At 43.8% G+C, this 19,216-nt stretch overlaps 1 protein-coding gene across 8 annotated transcripts in view; it reads right to left on the bottom strand.

Annotated features, from left to right (window-relative positions):
* LOC110523126 (cyclin-I) overlaps positions 1-19,216 on the bottom strand; it is a 67,093-nt gene that overhangs the window by 20,649 nt on the left and 27,228 nt on the right. For 6 of the 8 annotated variants that reach the window (XM_036976667.1, XM_036976668.1, XM_036976669.1 and 3 more), the window contains one exon: positions 14,918-15,080. In XM_036976667.1, coding sequence (XP_036832562.1) covers positions 14,918-15,037 — 120 coding nt within the window. In that variant the 5' untranslated portion in view covers positions 15,038-15,080. Of the gene's footprint in view, positions 1-3,850; positions 3,928-5,670; positions 5,723-14,917; positions 15,081-19,216 lie in introns of those variants that run through there. The other 2 variants (XM_036976672.1, XM_036976673.1) reach the window with 2 other exon arrangements.

Genomic DNA, 19,216 nt, shown 5'->3' with positions numbered 1-19,216 from the left:
CTATAGGTATCTGCTAGAGTTCTGCTAGCATGCTAGAAGATACCCATAGTCTTCCAGTCATTGCGGTAGCGCTAGTTAGCAACAACCTTCAAACTGCTCGCAGGGATATAAAACAGGGATATAAAAATGGTATCCACAAATTAATTTGACTCTTGGGAAGTAGATAAAGGGCATCATTGCCAAAATCATAGGTCTTAGTCGCACAATTTTATATCTACACTGAAAAAAAATATGAAGGCAACATGTAAAGTGTTGGTCCCATGTTTCATGAGCTGAAATAACATAATTTTCCATACGCACAAAAAGCTTTTTACTCTCAAATTTTGGGCACAAATATGTTTATATACCTGTTAGCGAGCATTTCTCCTTTGCCAATATATCAAGAAGCTGATGAACAGCATGATCATTACACAGGTGCACCTTGTGCCGGGGAAAATAAAAGGCCACCAAAATGTGCCATTTTGTCACAACACACTGCCACAGATCTCAAGTTGAGGGAGCGTGCAATTGGCATGCTGTCTGCAGGAACGAGAACTGTTGCCAGAGAATTGAATGTTAATTTCTACCATAGGCCTCCAACGTTGTTTTAGAGAAATTGGCAGTAAGTCCAACCAGCCACACAACCGCAGAGCACATGTAAGGCGTTGTGAAAATGTCAACATTGTGAACAGAGTGCCCCATGGTGGTGGTGGGGTTATGGTATTGGCAGGCATAAGCTATGGACAACGAACACAATTGCAATTTATAGATGGCAATTTGAATGCACAGATACTGTGACGAGATCCTGAGGCACAATGTGAGACATATTTTTTTTTAAAGCTATCTTTGACCAACAGATGCATATCTGTATTCCCAGTCATGTGAAATCCGTTAGGATTTAGATTAGGGCCTCATGAATTTATTGCTGAAAAAAAAACAACTAACCAGCACAACTCTCACTGGAAGTCTTGCATTCTTCCCATAACTCTGACCTCAGGTGATATAGATAGCTGTACCAAGGAAATAACCTAACAATTTCACCACCTCCATGGTCTAACATTGGCAGCAGTTAGCCTAGCGGTTAGAGGCAAGCCAGCACAAATAAAATACCTGTATGTATGCGTGTCTTTCGAAGGGGTTGGGTTAAAAGTGGAAGCCAAATTTCAGGTGGACTTTGGGTGCAATTGATCAACACAGTTATTTTAATGACCTGCTGCTTTCTCTTTCATTTTGACAACAGTATGTTGTTATGTGTTGTGGGACTCAGCTGACTGCCGGGAGATGGCTTTTTGGGCACGTACAAAAAAACTTTACTTTAGACCAGAGCCCAAGTGCACTAGGGGAAAAAGGATACCAATTGGGACACAATCAAGAATGTGCTTTAAAGTGACCTGAACTAGCTTTGCCCTAAAGCCACCGGGCCATTTCTCACCATTATGTCGCCTTGTTAAAGTGACTCTTGCATCATTGTGAAATTAGTAGTCAGCGAGCCAAACAACCAATCCACCAGGACCCCCTGTTATTGTCTTGACATGCTTGAATTTACTTTACTGCACTCCGTGTTTGGGACAGGCTGTGCCCGTTACTGCACTACGTTATTTGGGACAGACTCTGCCCGTTACTGCACTACGTTATTTGGGACAGGCAAGGCCCGTTACTGCACTACGTTATTTGGGACAGGCGGTGCCCGTTACTGCACTCCATTTTTGGGACAGGCTGTGCCCGTTACTGCACTCCGTTTTTGGGACAGGCTGTGCCCATTACTGTAGAGGCCAGATGAGGAAGGTCAGAGTCCTCTATGTTGGAAAAGACTCAATATCAGGCTCTGGTGGCATTGGCACTAACAGCTTATCTTAACTGAGGAGGTTTTAGAAACAGACCGTGTCTGTTCGTTGGACTAATAACTAGGGGAGAAGTGAAAGCATGAACCTCCGCCACAGCAGGTGCTTAAGTCAATGCCCCTTTGCACTCACAAATGAAAGCAAATGCATTCTCCCCATAACTCTGACCTCAGGTGATATACACTGCTCAAAAAAATAAAGGGAACGCTAAAATAACACATCCTAGATCTGAATGAATTAAATATTCTTATGAAATACTTTTTTCTTTACATAGTTGAATGTGCTGACAACAAAATCACACAAAAATTATCAATGGAAATCAAATGTATCAATCCATGGAGGTCTGGATTTGAAGTCACACTCAAAATTAAAGTGGAAAACCACACTACAGGCTAATCCAACTTTGATGTAATGTCCTTAAAACAAGTCAAAATGAGGCTCAGTAGTGTGTGTGGCCTCCACGTGCCTGTATGACCTCCCTATAACGCCTGGGCAAGCTCCTGATGAGGTGGCGGATTGTCTCCTGAGGGATCTCCTCCCAGACTTGGACTAAAGCATCCGCCAACTCCTGGACAGTCTGTGGTGCAACGTGGCGTTGGTGGATGGAGCGAGACATGATGTCTCAGATGTGCTCAATTGGATTCAGGTCTGGGGAACGGGCGGGCCAGTCCATAGCATCAATGCCTTCCTCTTGCAGGAACTGCTGACACACTCCAGCCACATGAGGTCTAGCATTGTCTTGCATTAGGAGGAACCCAGGGCCAACCGCACCAGCATATGGTCTCACAAGGGGTCTGAGGATCTCATCTCGGTACCTAATGGCAGTCAGGCTACCTCTGGCGAGCACATGGATGGCTGTGCGGCCCCCCAAAGAAATGCCACCCCACCCCACACCATGACTGACCCACCGCCAAACTGGTCATGCTGGAGGATGTTGCAGGCAGCAGAACGTTCTCCACGGCGTCTCCAGCCTGTCACGTCTGTCACGTGCTCAGTGTGAACCTGCTTTCATCTGTGAAGAGCACAGGGCGCCAGTGGCGAATTTTCCAATCTTGGTGTTCTCTGGCAAATGCCAAACATCCTGCACGGTGTTGGGCTGCAAGCACAAACCCCACCTGTGGACGTCGGGCCCTCATACCACCCTCATGGAGTCTGTTTCTGACCATTTGAGCAGACACATGCACATTTGTGGCCTGCTGGAGGTCCTTTTGCAGGGCTCTGGCAGTGCTCCTCCTGCTCCTCCTTGCACAAAGGCAGAGGTAGCAGTCCTGCTGCTGGGTTGTTGCCCTCCTACGGCCTCCTCCACGTCTCCTGATGTACTGGCCTGTCTCCTGGTAGCGCCTCCATGCTCTGGACACTACACTGACAGACACAGCAAACCTTCTTGCCACAGCTCGCATTGATGTGCCATCCTGGATGAGCTGCACTACCTGAGCCACTTGTGTGGGTTGTAGACTCGTCTCATGCTACCACTAGAGTGGAAGCACCGCCAGCATTCAAAAGTGACCAAAACATCAGCCAGGAAGCATAGGAACTGAGAAGTGGTCTGTGGTCATCACCTGCAGAACCACTCCTTTATTGGGGGTGTCTTGCTAATTGCCTATAATTTCCACCTGCTGTCTATTCCATTTGCACAACAGCATGTGAAATGTATTGTCAATCAGTGTTGCTTCCTAAGTGGACAGTTTGATTTCACAGAAGTGTGATTGACTTGGAGTTACATTGTGTTGTTTAAGTGTTCCCTTTATTTTTTTGAGCAGTGTAGATAGCTCTACCAAGGAAATAACCTAACTTTTTGATCACCTCCATGGTCTAACATTGGCAGCAGTTAGCCTAGCGGTTAGAGGCAAGTCAGCACAAATAAAATACCTGTATGTATGCGTGTCTTTCGAAGGGGTTGGGTTAAAAGTGGAAGCCAAATTTCAGTTGGACCTTGGGTGCAATTGACCAACACAGCAATTTCAATGACCTGCTGCTTTCTCTTTTCATATTGACAACAGTATGTTGTTATGTGTTGTGGGACTCAGCTGACTGCCGGGAGATGGCTTTTTGGGCACGTACACCTTACACATCAGGGCTTTGAATGCACAGATACCAAGTTGACATCCTGAGGCCCATTGTGAGACCTATTTTTTTTTTTTTAAACGCTATCTTTGACCAACAGATGCATTTCTGTATTCCCAGTCATGTGAAATCCGTAGATTAGGGCCTCATGAATTTATTTTAATTGACTGATTTCCTCATATGAACTGTAACTATCATTGTTATTATTTTGTTTAACCTTTATTTAACTAGGCAAGTCAGTTAAGAACACATTCTTATTTACAATGACGCCCTAAGATGTTTGGTGCAGAATTTCTCAAGTGAAAGAATGTACACGACAACGAGTCGTCTCTTGTTGAATGACAACAAACAGTTCATTGAAGAATCCCTACTGTTGACCAATCACCGACTAAGAGGCGTAGATTTGGCGACCAAACTTCAACTTGCCTCAAATGCTGTGTGCACAAAACCGCTGAAAAAAAACAACCCAAAAAACTTGCCGAAGACGAAAACGTACAAAAATGTCACAAAATGTTGTCAATATATGACACGAACTGTTTCGGATGGGAAGCATGAGGACGCCTTTACCTGTAATATGATACTGGTCTAACCAGCACTGCTCTCACTGGAAGTCTTTAGCCTCAACAGGCATGGTCAGGTCCCAAATGGCACCCTACTCCCTATATAGTGCACTACTTTAGACCAGAGCCCAAGTGCACTAGGGGAAAAAGGATACCAATTGGGACACAATCAAGAATTTGCTTTAAAGTGACCTGAACTAGCTTTGCCCTAAAGCCACCGGGCCCATTTCTCACCATTATGTCGCCTTGTTAAAGTGACTCTTGCATCATTGTGAAATTAGTAGTCAGCGAGCAAAACAACCAATCTACCAGGACCCCCTGTTATTGTCTTGACATGCTTGAATTGACTTTACTGCACTCCGTGTTTGGGACAGGCGGTAACCGTTACTGCACTCCGTTATTGGGACAGGCTGTGCCCGTTACTGCACTCCGTTATTGGGACAGGCTGTGCCCGTTACTGCACTCCGTCATTGGGACAGGCTGTGCCCGGTACTGCACTCCGTCATTGGGACAGGCTGTGCCCGTTACTGCACTCCGTCATTGGGACAGGCTGTGCCCGTTACTGCACTCCGTCATTGGGACAGGCTGTGCCCGTTACTGCACTCCGTTATTGGGACAGGCAAGGCCCGTTACTGCACTCCGTCATTGGGACAGGCTGTGCCCGTTACTGCACTCCGTTTTTGGGACAGGCGAGGCCTGTTACTGTAGAGGCCAGATGAGGAAGGTCAGAGTCCTCTATGTTGGAAAAGACTCAATATCAGGCTCTGGTGGCATTGGCACTAACAGCTTATCTTAACTGAGGAGGTTTTAGAAACAGACCGTGTCTGTTCGTTGGACTAATAACTAGGGGAGAAGTGAAAGCATGAACCTCCGCCACAGCAGCTGCTTAAGTCAATGCCCCTTTGCACTCACAAATGAAAGCAAATGCATTCTCCCCATAACTCTGACCTCAGGTGATATAGATAGCTGTACCAAGGAAATAACCTAACAATTTCACCACCTCCATGGTCTAACATTGGCAGCAGTTAGCCTAGCGGTTAGAGGCAAGTCAGCACAAATAAAATACCTGTATGTATGCGTGTCTTTCGAAGGGGTTGGGTTAAAAGTGGAAGCCAAATTTCAGTTGGACCTTGGGTGCAATTGACCAACACAGCAATTTCAATGACCTGCTGCTTTCTCTTTCATATTGACAACAGTATGTTGTTATGTGTTGTGGGACTCAGCTGACTGCCGGGAGATGGCTTTTTGGGCACGTACACCTTCCACATCAGGGCTTTGAATGCACAGATACCAAGTTGACATCCTGAGGCCCATTGTGAGACCTATTTTTTTTTTTAAAACGCTATCTTTGACCAACAGATGCATATCTGTATTCCCAGTCATGTGAAATCCGTTAGGATTTAGATTAGGACCTCATGAATTTATTTAAATTGACTGATTTCCTCATATGAACTGTAACTATCTATATTATTATTTTGTTTAACCTTTATTTAACTAGGCAAGTCAGTTAAAGAACACATTCTTATTTACAATGACGCCCTAAGATGTTTGGTGCTGGAATTTCTCAAGTGAAAGAATGTACACGACAACGAGTCGTCTCTTGTTGAATGACAACAAACAGTTCATTGAAGAATCCCTACTGTTGACCAATCACCGACTAAGAGGCGTAGATTTGGCGACCAAACTTCAACTTGCCTCAAATGCTGTGTGCACAAAACCGCTGAAAAAAAACAACCCAAAAAACTTGCCGAAGACGAAAACGTACAAAAATGTCACAAAATGTTGTCAATATATGACACGAACTGTTTCGGATGGGAAGCATGAGGACGCCTTTACCTGTAATATGATACTGGTCTAACCAGCACTGCTCTCACTGGAAGTCTTTAGCCTCAACAGGCATGGTCAGGTCCCAAATGGCACCCTACTCCCTATATAGTGCACTACTTTAGACCAGAGCCCAAGTGCACTAGGGGAAAAAGGATACCAATTGGGACACAATCAAGAATTTGCTTTAAAGTGACCTGAACTAGCTTTGCCCTAAAGCCACCGGGCCCATTTCTCACCATTATGTCGCCTTGTTAAAGTGACTCTTGCATCATTGTGAAATTAGTAGTCAGCGAGCAAAACAACCAATCTACCAGGACCCCCTGTTATTGTCTTGACATGCTTGAATTGACTTTACTGCACTCCGTGTTTGGGACAGGCGGTAACCGTTACTGCACTCCGTTATTGGGACAGGCTGTGCCCGTTACTGCACTCCGTTATTGGGACAGGCTGTGCCCGTTACTGCACTCCGTCATTGGGACAGGCTGTGCCCGGTACTGCACTCCGTCATTGGGACAGGCTGTGCCCGTTACTGCACTCCGTCATTGGGACAGGCTGTGCCCGTTACTGCACTCCGTCATTGGGACAGGCTGTGCCCGTTACTGCACTCCGTTATTGGGACAGGCAAGGCCCGTTACTGCACTCCGTCATTGGGACAGGCTGTGCCCGTTACTGCACTCCGTTTTTGGGACAGGCGAGGCCTGTTACTGTAGAGGCCAGATGAGGAAGGTCAGAGTCCTCTATGTTGGAAAAGACTCAATATCAGGCTCTGGTGGCATTGGCACTAACAGCTTATCTTAACTGAGGAGGTTTTAGAAACAGACCGTGTCTGTTCGTTGGACTAATAACTAGGGGAGAAGTGAAAGCATGAACCTCCGCCACAGCAGCTGCTTAAGTCAATGCCCCTTTGCACTCACAAATGAAAGCAAATGCATTCTCCCCATAACTCTGACCTCAGGTGATATAGATAGCTGTACCAAGGAAATAACCTAACAATTTCACCACCTCCATGGTCTAACATTGGCAGCAGTTAGCCTAGCGGTTAGAGGCAAGTCAGCACAAATAAAATACCTGTATGTATGCGTGTCTTTCGAAGGGGTTGGGTTAAAAGTGGAAGCCAAATTTCAGTTGGACCTTGGGTGCAATTGACCAACACAGCAATTTCAATGACCTGCTGCTTTCTCTTTCATATTGACAACAGTATGTTGTTATGTGTTGTGGGACTCAGCTGACTGCCGGGAGATGGCTTTTTGGGCACGTACACCTTCCACATCAGGGCTTTGAATGCACAGATACCAAGTTGACATCCTGAGGCCCATTGTGAGACCTATTTTTTTTTTTTAAATGCTATCTTTGACCAACAGATGCATATCTGTATTCCCAGTCATGTGAAATCCGTTAGGATTTAGATTAGGACCTCATGAATTTATTTAAATTGACTGATTTCCTCATATGAACTGTAACTATCTATATTATTATTTTGTTTAACCTTTATTTAACTAGGCAAGTCAGTTAAAGAACACATTCTTATTTACAATGACGCCCTAAGATGTTTGGTGCTGGAATTTCTCAAGTGAAAGAATGTACACGACAACGAGTCGTCTCTTGTTGAATGACAACAAACAGTTCATTGAAGAATCCCTACTGTTGACCAATCACCGACTAAGAGGCGTAGATTTGGCGACCAAACTTCAACTTGCCTCAAATGCTGTGTGCACAAAACCGCTGAAAAAAAACAACCCAAAAAACTTGCCGAAGACGAAAACGTACAAAAATGTCACAAAATGTTGTCAATATATGACACGAACTGTTTCGGATGGGAAGCATGAGGACGCCTTTACCTGTAATATGATACTGGTCTAACCAGCACTGCTCTCACTGGAAGTCTTTAGCCTCAACAGGCATGGTCAGGTCCCAAATGGCACCCTACTCCCTATATAGTGCACTACTTTAGACCAGAGCCCAAGTGCACTAGGGGAAAAAGGATACCAATTGGGACACAATCAAGAATTTGCTTTAAAGTGACCTGAACTAGCTTTGCCCTAAAGCCACCGGGCCCATTTCTCACCATTATGTCGCCTTGTTAAAGTGACTCTTGCATCATTGTGAAATTAGTAGTCAGCGAGCAAAACAACCAATCTACCAGGACCCCCTGTTATTGTCTTGACATGCTTGAATTGACTTTACTGCACTCCGTGTTTGGGACAGGCGGTAACCGTTACTGCACTCCGTTATTGGGACAGGCTGTGCCCGTTACTGCACTCCGTTATTGGGACAGGCTGTGCCCGTTACTGCACTCCGTCATTGGGACAGGCTGTGCCCGGTACTGCACTCCGTCATTGGGACAGGCTGTGCCCGTTACTGCACTCCGTCATTGGGACAGGCTGTGCCCGTTACTGCACTCCGTCATTGGGACAGGCTGTGCCCGTTACTGCACTCCGTTATTGGGACAGGCAAGGCCCGTTACTGCACTCCGTCATTGGGACAGGCTGTGCCCGTTACTGCACTCCGTTTTTGGGACAGGCGAGGCCTGTTACTGTAGAGGCCAGATGAGGAAGGTCAGAGTCCTCTATGTTGGAAAAGACTCAATATCAGGCTCTGGTGGCATTGGCACTAACAGCTTATCTTAACTGAGGAGGTTTTAGAAACAGACCGTGTCTGTTCGTTGGACTAATAACTAGGGGAGAAGTGAAAGCATGAACCTCCGCCACAGCAGCTGCTTAAGTCAATGCCCCTTTGCACTCACAAATGAAAGCAAATGCATTCTCCCCATAACTCTGACCTCAGGTGATATAGATAGCTGTACCAAGGAAATAACCTAACAATTTCACCACCTCCATGGTCTAACATTGGCAGCAGTTAGCCTAGCGGTTAGAGGCAAGTCAGCACAAATAAAATACCTGTATGTATGCGTGTCTTTCGAAGGGGTTGGGTTAAAAGTGGAAGCCAAATTTCAGTTGGACCTTGGGTGCAATTGACCAACACAGCAATTTCAATGACCTGCTGCTTTCTCTTTCATATTGACAACAGTATGTTGTTATGTGTTGTGGGACTCAGCTGACTGCCGGGAGATGGCTTTTTGGGCACGTACACCTTCCACATCAGGGCTTTGAATGCACAGATACCAAGTTGACATCCTGAGGCCCATTGTGAGACCTATTTTTTTTTTTTAAACGCTATCTTTGACCAACAGATGCATATCTGTATTCCCAGTCATGTGAAATCCGTTAGGATTTAGATTAGGACCTCATGAATTTATTTAAATTGACTGATTTCCTCATATGAACTGTAACTATCTATATTATTATTTTGTTTAACCTTTATTTAACTAGGCAAGTCAGTTAAAGAACACATTCTTATTTACAATGACGCCCTAAGATGTTTGGTGCTGGAATTTCTCAAGTGAAAGAATGTACACGACAACGAGTCGTCTCTTGTTGAATGACAACAAACAGTTCATTGAAGAATCCCTACTGTTGACCAATCACCGACTAAGAGGCGTAGATTTGGCGACCAAACTTCAACTTGCCTCAAATGCTGTGTGCACAAAACCGCTGAAAAAAAACAACCCAAAAAACTTGCCGAAGACGAAAACGTACAAAAATGTCACAAAATGTTGTCAATATATGACACGAACTGTTTCGGATGGGAAGCATGAGGACGCCTTTACCTGTAATATGATACTGGTCTAACCAGCACTGCTCTCACTGGAAGTCTTTAGCCTCAACAGGCATGGTCAGGTCCCAAATGGCACCCTACTCCCTATATAGTGCACTACTTTAGACCAGAGCCCAAGTGCACTAGGGGAAAAAGGATACCAATTGGGACACAATCAAGAATTTGCTTTAAAGTGACCTGAACTAGCTTTGCCCTAAAGCCACCGGGCCCATTTCTCACCATTATGTCGCCTTGTTAAAGTGACTCTTGCATCATTGTGAAATTAGTAGTCAGCGAGCAAAACAACCAATCTACCAGGACCCCCTGTTATTGTCTTGACATGCTTGAATTGACTTTACTGCACTCCGTGTTTGGGACAGGCGGTAACCGTTACTGCACTCCGTTATTGGGACAGGCTGTGCCCGTTACTGCACTCCGTTATTGGGACAGGCTGTGCCCGTTACTGCACTCCGTCATTGGGACAGGCTGTGCCCGGTACTGCACTCCGTCATTGGGACAGGCTGTGCCCGGTACTGCACTCCGTCATTGGGACAGGCTGTGCCCGTTACTGCACTCCGTCATTGGGACAGGCTGTGCCCGTTACTGCACTCCGTCATTGGGACAGGCTGTGCCCGTTACTGCACTCCGTTATTGGGACAGGCAAGGCCCGTTACTGCACTCCGTCATTGGGACAGGCTGTGCCCGTTACTGCACTCCGTTTTTGGGACAGGCGAGGCCTGTTACTGTAGAGGCCAGATGAGGAAGGTCAGAGTCCTCTATGTTGGAAAAGACTCAATATCAGGCTCTGGTGGCATTGGCACTAACAGCTTATCTTAACTGAGGAGGTTTTAGAAACAGACCGTGTCTGTTCGTTGGACTAATAACTAGGGGAGAAGTGAAAGCATGAACCTCCGCCACAGCAGCTGCTTAAGTCAATGCCCCTTTGCACTCACAAATGAAAGCAAATGCATTCTCCCCATAACTCTGACCTCAGGTGATATAGATAGCTGTACCAAGGAAATAACCTAACAATTTCACCACCTCCATGGTCTAACATTGGCAGCAGTTAGCCTAGCGGTTAGAGGCAAGTCAGCACAAATAAAATACCTGTATGTATGCGTGTCTTTCGAAGGGGTTGGGTTAAAAGTGGAAGCCAAATTTCAGTTGGACCTTGGGTGCAATTGACCAACACAGCAATTTCAATGACCTGCTGCTTTCTCTTTCATATTGACAACAGTATGTTGTTATGTGTTGTGGGACTCAGCTGACTGCCGGGAGATGGCTTTTTGGGCACGTACACCTTCCACATCAGGGCTTTGAATGCACAGATACCAAGTTGACATCCTGAGGCCCATTGTGAGACCTATTTTTTTTTTTTAAACGCTATCTTTGACCAACAGATGCATATCTGTATTCCCAGTCATGTGAAATCCGTTAGGATTTAGATTAGGACCTCATGAATTTATTTAAATTGACTGATTTCCTCATATGAACTGTAACTATCTATATTATTATTTTGTTTAACCTTTATTTAACTAGGCAAGTCAGTTAAAGAACACATTCTTATTTACAATGACGCCCTAAGATGTTTGGTGCTGGAATTTCTCAAGTGAAAGAATGTACACGACAACGAGTCGTCTCTTGTTGAATGACAACAAACAGTTCATTGAAGAATCCCTACTGTTGACCAATCACCGACTAAGAGGCGTAGATTTGGCGACCAAACTTCAACTTGCCTCAAATGCTGTGTGCACAAAACCGCTGAAAAAAAACAACCCAAAAAACTTGCCGAAGACGAAAACGTACAAAAATGTCACAAAATGTTGTCAATATATGACACGAACTGTTTCGGATGGGAAGCATGAGGACGCCTTTACCTGTAATATGATACTGGTCTAACCAGCACTGCTCTCACTGGAAGTCTTTAGCCTCAACAGGCATGGTCAGGTCCCAAATGGCACCCTACTCCCTATATAGTGCACTACTTTAGACCAGAGCCCAAGTGCACTAGGGGAAAAAGGATACCAATTGGGACACAATCAAGAATTTGCTTTAAAGTGACCTGAACTAGCTTTGCCCTAAAGCCACCGGGCCCATTTCTCACCATTATGTCGCCTTGTTAAAGTGACTCTTGCATCATTGTGAAATTAGTAGTCAGCGAGCAAAACAACCAATCTACCAGGACCCCCTGTTATTGTCTTGACATGCTTGAATTGACTTTACTGCACTCCGTGTTTGGGACAGGCGGTAACCGTTACTGCACTCCGTTATTGGGACAGGCTGTGCCCGTTACTGCACTCCGTTATTGGGACAGGCTGTGCCCGTTACTGCACTCCGTCATTGGGACAGGCTGTGCCCGGTACTGCACTCCGTCATTGGGACAGGCTGTGCCCGGTACTGCACTCCGTCATTGGGACAGGCTGTGCCCGTTACTGCACTCCGTCATTGGGACAGGCTGTGCCCGTTACTGCACTCCGTCATTGGGACAGGCTGTGCCCGTTACTGCACTCCGTTATTGGGACAGGCAAGGCCCGTTACTGCACTCCGTCATTGGGACAGGTTGTGCCCGTTACTGCACTCCGTTTTTGGGACAGGCGAGGCCTGTTACTGTAGAGGCCAGATGAGGAAGGTCAGAGTCCTCTATGTTGGAAAAGACTCAATATCAGGCTCTGGTGGCATTGGCACTAACAGCTTATCTTAACTGAGGAGGTTTTAGAAACAGACCGTGTCTGTTCGTTGGACTAATAACTAGGGGAGAAGTGAAAGCATGAACCTCCGCCACAGCAGCTGCTTAAGTCAATGCCCCTTTGCACTCACAAATGAAAGCAAATGCATTCTCCCCATAACTCTGACCTCAGGTGATATAGATAGCTGTACCAAGGAAATAACCTAACAATTTCACCACCTCCATGGTCTAACATTGGCAGCAGTTAGCCTAGCGGTTAGAGGCAAGTCAGCACAAATAAAATACCTGTATGTATGCGTGTCTTTCGAAGGGGTTGGGTTAAAAGTGGAAGCCAAATTTCAGTTGGACCTTGGGTGCAATTGACCAACACAGCAATTTCAATGACCTGCTGCTTTCTCTTTCATATTGACAACAGTATGTTGTTATGTGTTGTGGGACTCAGCTGACTGCCGGGAGATGGCTTTTTGGGCACGTACACCTTCCACATCAGGGCTTTGAATGCACAGATACCAAGTTGACATCCTGAGGCCCATTGTGAGACCTATTTTTTTTTTTTAAACGCTATCTTTGACCAACAGATGCATATCTGTATTCCCAGTCATGTGAAATCCGTTAGGATTTAGATTAGGACCTCATGAATTTATTTAAATTGACTGATTTCCTCATATGAACTGTAACTATCTATATTATTATTTTGTTTAACCTTTATTTAACTAGGCAAGTCAGTTAAAGAACACATTCTTATTTACAATGACGCCCTAAGATGTTTGGTGCTGGAATTTCTCAAGTGAAAGAATGTACACGACAACGAGTCGTCTCTTGTTGAATGACAACAAACAGTTCATTGAAGAATCCCTACTGTTGACCAATCACCGACTAAGAGGCGTAGATTTGGCGACCAAACTTCAACTTGCCTCAAATGCTGTGTGCACAAAACCGCTGAAAAAAAACAACCCAAAAAACTTGCCGAAGACGAAAACGTACAAAAATGTCACAAAATGTTGTCAATATATGACACGAACTGTTTCGGATGGGAAGCATGAGGACGCCTTTACCTGTAATATGATACTGGTCTAACCAGCACTGCTCTCACTGGAAGTCTTTAGCCTCAACAGGCATGGTCAGGTCCCAAATGGCACCCTACTCCCTATATAGTGCACTACTTTAGACCAGAGCCCAAGTGCACTAGGGGAAAAAGGATACCAATTGGGACACAATCAAGAATTTGCTTTAAAGTGACCTGAACTAGCTTTGCCCTAAAGCCACCGGGCCCATTTCTCACCATTATGTCGCCTTGTTAAAGTGACTCTTGCATCATTGTGAAATTAGTAGTCAGCGAGCAAAACAACCAATCTACCAGGACCCCCTGTTATTGTCTTGACATGCTTGAATTGACTTTACTGCACTCCGTGTTTGGGACAGGCGGTAACCGTTACTGCACTCCGTTATTGGGACAGGCTGTGCCCGTTACTGCACTCCGTTATTGGGACAGGCTGTGCCCGTTACTGCACTCCGTCATTGGGACAGGCTGTGCCCGGTACTGCACTCCGTCATTGGGACAGGCTGTGCCCGTTACTGCACTCCGTCATTGGGACAGGCTGTGCCCGTTACTGCACTCCGTCATTGGGACAGGCTGTGCCCGTTACTGCACTCCGTCATTGGGACAGGCTGTGCCCGTTACTGCACTCCGTTATTGGGACAGGCAAGGCCCGTTACTGCACTCCGTCATTGGGACAGGCTGTGCCCGTTACTGCACTCCGTTTTTGGGACAGGCGAGGCCTGTTACTGTAGAGGCCAGATGAGGAAGGTCAGAGTCCTCTATGTTGGAAAAGACTCAATATCAGGCTCTGGTGGCATTGGCACTAACAGCTTATCTTAACTGAGGAGGTTTTAGAAACAGACCGTGTCTGTTCGTTGGACTAATAACTAGGGGAGAAGTGAAAGCATGAACCTCTGCCACAGCAGGTGCTTTAGTCAATGCCCCTTTGCACTCACAAATGAAAGCAAATGCATTCTCCCCATAACTCTGACCTCAGGTGATATAGATAGCTGTACCAAGGAAATAACCTAACAATTTCACCACCTCCATGGTCTAACATTGGCAGCAGTTAGCCTAGCGGTTAGAGGCAAGTCAGCACAAATAAAATACCTGTATGTATGCGTGTCTTTCGAAGGGGTTGGGTTAAAAGTGGAAGCCAAATTTCAGTTGGACCTTGGGTGCAATTGATCAACACAGCTATTTTAATGACCTGCTGCTTTCTCTTTCATATTGACAACAGTATGTTGTTATGTGTTGTGGGACTCACCTGACTGCCGGGAGATGGCTTTTTGGGCACGTACACCTTCCACATCAGGGCTTCCCTAGAGGCGGCCTTTTCCAAAAGAAAAGACAGCCTCTGGCTTTCCAAGGGTTCGGCAAACTTCATATTCACCCTTGGATACGCCTCCCTCCTCACTGGATACAGCTACCTGTAAAATGGCAGCCAAACACACAGAAGAGAACGTGTTTTATCATCAGCCAGTGGAGTAACAGTTGTGTCTGGGAGTACTTTATTGACTATTTTAATCTGACAAGACTACCCTCCAGTTTAGTGGAAAAGGGGGCTTTTTACAAATATGCATTGGGTAGGACAAAACAAGTAGTATCACACATACAGGAGGAGTCTGCAACTTTTCTCATGCAGAATGCAAATGTATCTTACCATTTCCTACCGATCTGGTTTCCAGTTATTGTTTTCATATGTACATTTTTCGTAGAACAGTTTAATTTCATTTCTAATGACATCTTCGTATTTCAAATGTATTATCATGTGGTTAATCAAAATTATATCTAAATGATAAACCTAACAAGTAACTTCTATTGCCAATGATTTTTTAATTTTTTTTAAATGTAACCTCTATTTTAAACTTGTCAAGAAATTCTTATTTACAGTGACGGCTTACCCAGGCCAAACCAGGACGATGCTGGGCCTTATTGTACGCAGCCCCACTGGACTCTCAATCACAGCCGGATGTGATACAAACCCGGGACTGTAGTGACGCGTCTTGCACCGAGATGCAGTGCCTTAGACCGCTGCACCAATCGGGAGCCCATTGCAACTACGTACAAATAGCCTATATAGGCAAACTTTGCAGCATGCAGGTAGAAAATATTCTGATAAAAATAAATATAATATAAATCACATTGGCTAAGCATGGCCTGTCTGCGAAGAACTTGAAACACTGTATCAACTATTAACTTGAGTCTGGCCAAAAGCAGGCACTAAGAAATTTGCAACATTGAATCAAATATTCTTGGCCAGTCAGAGTTTAAGGGATCAGAAGTAATCAGATAGGTCTATTTTAATGACATTTCCATTGGATCAGAGCAGGACATGTATCCCTTGCACGCCGAGTGGTTATTAAAAAGGAAGAGACCTGGAAAGATGTTGATTTTCAAAATACATTGAAGAACTATTATCATTAGCAAATTAATGTAAAAACAGACGTTATTTACTCGTTGTTCGAGGTGAAGCAAATGTTCCCTTTGAGAAGCTCCACGGCTCATTAGTGGTGCTGCGTTAAGACAATCAGAAATACTATCAGATCCCCAAATGGGCACATTTATATACCTACAATTGCATGCAGGCAAAGTAGCCTCTATTTCTATGCGTATTCAGGTGTGCATCCTTACTCAACACTGACAGGAGCGCTCCAAACAAAAGACGACGACTAAACTGACAAAACTCATAAAATGGAACGAAATAAACCCAAAACGTGTTTCTCACTAGTGTAGTGTAGGTTGCGGTAAACAGTAAAAGACTGGAATAATAATGTATTGAATATATTATGAGCCATTACCGTAACCAAACAAACATTACAGATTAGAAATTATAGGAATTAACTACTGTATGTAATGGAGAATTGATAAGACACTAACAAATCAAAACGCAAACAATTAAGTTATGAAACAATGAATGTGCACAGATTGGCAGGAGAGAACACATTATGGAGAGAGAAGTGAATTATGTCTTTTACATTTTATTTTTTTTAACCTTCATTCAAGTCAGTTAAGAACAAATTCTTATTTTCAATGACGGCCTAGGAACAGTGGGTTAACTGCCTGTTCAGGGTCAGCTCGGGGATTTGAACTTGCAGGTGTCTATCTCGTGTGCCTTAAAACAATTACTAGTCCAACTCTCTAACCACTAGGCTACCCTGCCGCCCTAAACTTAACCACAAACCCCATTCTTCTTGGACTGTGCCGTCCCTACGGCCTCCCCAATGGACTAGACCACTGAGATGGGGGCCAATAAGACAGGTGTCTATCTCGTGTGCCTTAAAACAATTTTTTCCCCGCTAATATTCAACCCCCCCCCCAAAAAATATTGGTTGACCAACAGCATAACGACCAAACAATCATCTAGTCGACTATTTAAGAGTCAGCCCTGCAATACTCATACAGTAGGTTGACTGGTGAGCTTATTTTTGGTAATTTAACAGTGGTTTCTGAGTCCAGCAATCAGCGCTACGACATTACGATTTGTGAAAACTCTTCAGGGTTGTGTTCTGGGAGTGTCACTGAGTAGGCTGCTATACCCCATTTAATAGAACCAAGATGCATAGGTAAGGCCCTTCATTGTGATATAAGCATGACCCCAATGCAATCCTGAAGTCTGTACATCTACACATCTTTGCTTTTGTGTCAAATTAACAAAAGTATTTTGTTTAATTTACATATCACACTTCAACCTTGTTTAGCATCATCAGTCCAAGTGTGGTACAATTCCACAATTTTTCTGTTTGCATCAGTTTCAAATGGGGGATTTTTTTTTTTTTTTTTTTTTGAAGGCTAACCTCAGATTCAACGAATTGTTGCTCACGCTAGTGTTTAACACAACACATTGGTAATTGTACCTACACCATTTTAAAATCGCATATCTGCCAAAATATGTTGTGACGATGATTACAGATCACGATACTGCAGCCTCTGAATGGCATGGAGAAAACACCCTGCAGATTCATGATCGTCATGCTCAAACCATTAATAATACAAAGAAAACAGATTGTTACCTCATATTTTTTCCCATCCATTGTGCTCAAATTCGTGTGCTTCTACATTTTTTTTTCCAACCAAAAGACGCGCTCACATGTTCCTTGTAAAACGTTATGCGTAGAGCACTGCGCTTTGCGGACGTTTGGTCACCTGATTTACTGACGCTGCTCACCACCAAAATACGCTCATTCATTGATCGAGGTAAAGTTGGATTTATATTCACACATTCAACAGACATTCATCAAAACCCATTTAAAATTGTAAAAAATAATAAAGAAATAAAACGAATTGGTTGTCACAGAAACAAAACTAGATTTGGTTTATTCTATAAATGTCTAGCATACTTTTAGAACCTTTGTTTTGAGGAAAAATTCAACTTTTGACTTGTTAGAAATATATATCAATCAAATGGACAGCGGCAGGGTAGCCTAGTGGTTAGAGTGTAGAGGCGGCAGGTAGCCTAGTGGTTAGAGCGTTGGACTAGTAACCGGAAGGTTGCAAGTTCAAAACCCCCGAGCTGACAAGGTACTGCCCCCTGAACAGGCAGTCAACCCACTGTTCCTTGGCTGTCATTGAAAATAAGAATTTGTTCTTAACTGACTTGCCTGGTTAAATAAAGGTAAAATAAATAACTAATTCACCGTCTGTCACAGAAACATCAAACTAGGTATGTTTTATTCTATAAATGTTGAGCATACACCTGTTTTTTGGAAAAAAATGACAGTTTTGACTTGATAGAACACAACATCTATATAAAATCAATAACGTTTTCACTGATTGTCTCAGAAAAAAAGTGAAAATGCATTTATTTGCCATAACTTTAAAGAAATGTTAATATACAACAAATTGCACTTGAAATTAAGTAAGACAGTGTTTACATAAAGTTGCACAATGTTTACGATCTTAAATTGTATGCCAAATCAATGTTTGCATTTTTTGTGCAGCACTTCCACATTTTAAAGCAGTTACAAGGCACAACAGTCATTTATTTATAAGTCTCTAACTTAACAGCAGAGAGGCCCCTTCCAATCATTTTCTATTTTGGCTTCGTTGAAGTCCTTCCGTGTCATTCCCTGACAAGCTGAATGGCACACAAGAGCATTTTATCTGCAGTATTTAAAATGTAAAAAACAGGTTTATTTACATGTAAATTACAATTATGGAATACCCAAATTCTGTTACATGCTTTTGCAATTAGGAGACATTTTAAAATTGAATGTGATTTTTTGTTGTTCAAATCGCTAAATTGACTTTAAAGGACATGCATTTGACCACAACCCTGACAGAAGCACACATAACTGAGGTGTTAATCATCATTGAGTATTCAGGCAATATAAATTGTGTAGTAATAAAAAGGCATACATTTGCACAAAAAAAAACATGCGTTGATAAAAAAAACATTTATCACACATCAATGTTGTAATATCAAACATTACAACGTCGTCAGTCTTAGAAATTCAAATCAGTTTAATCGTCACTTGTGCCAGATACATGTGTACGTACCTATTACAGCGAATTTCTGTCATAGTATGTATCTCTCATCAAATAAGAGTAACGATAGAGCATTAGA

The sequence above is a fragment of the Oncorhynchus mykiss genome, chromosome 5 (genome assembly GCF_013265735.2).
Source record: "Oncorhynchus mykiss isolate Arlee chromosome 5, USDA_OmykA_1.1, whole genome shotgun sequence".
NCBI lineage: Eukaryota > Metazoa > Chordata > Actinopteri > Salmoniformes > Salmonidae > Oncorhynchus > Oncorhynchus mykiss.
This window is presented reverse-complemented; position numbering and strand designations above follow the sequence as displayed.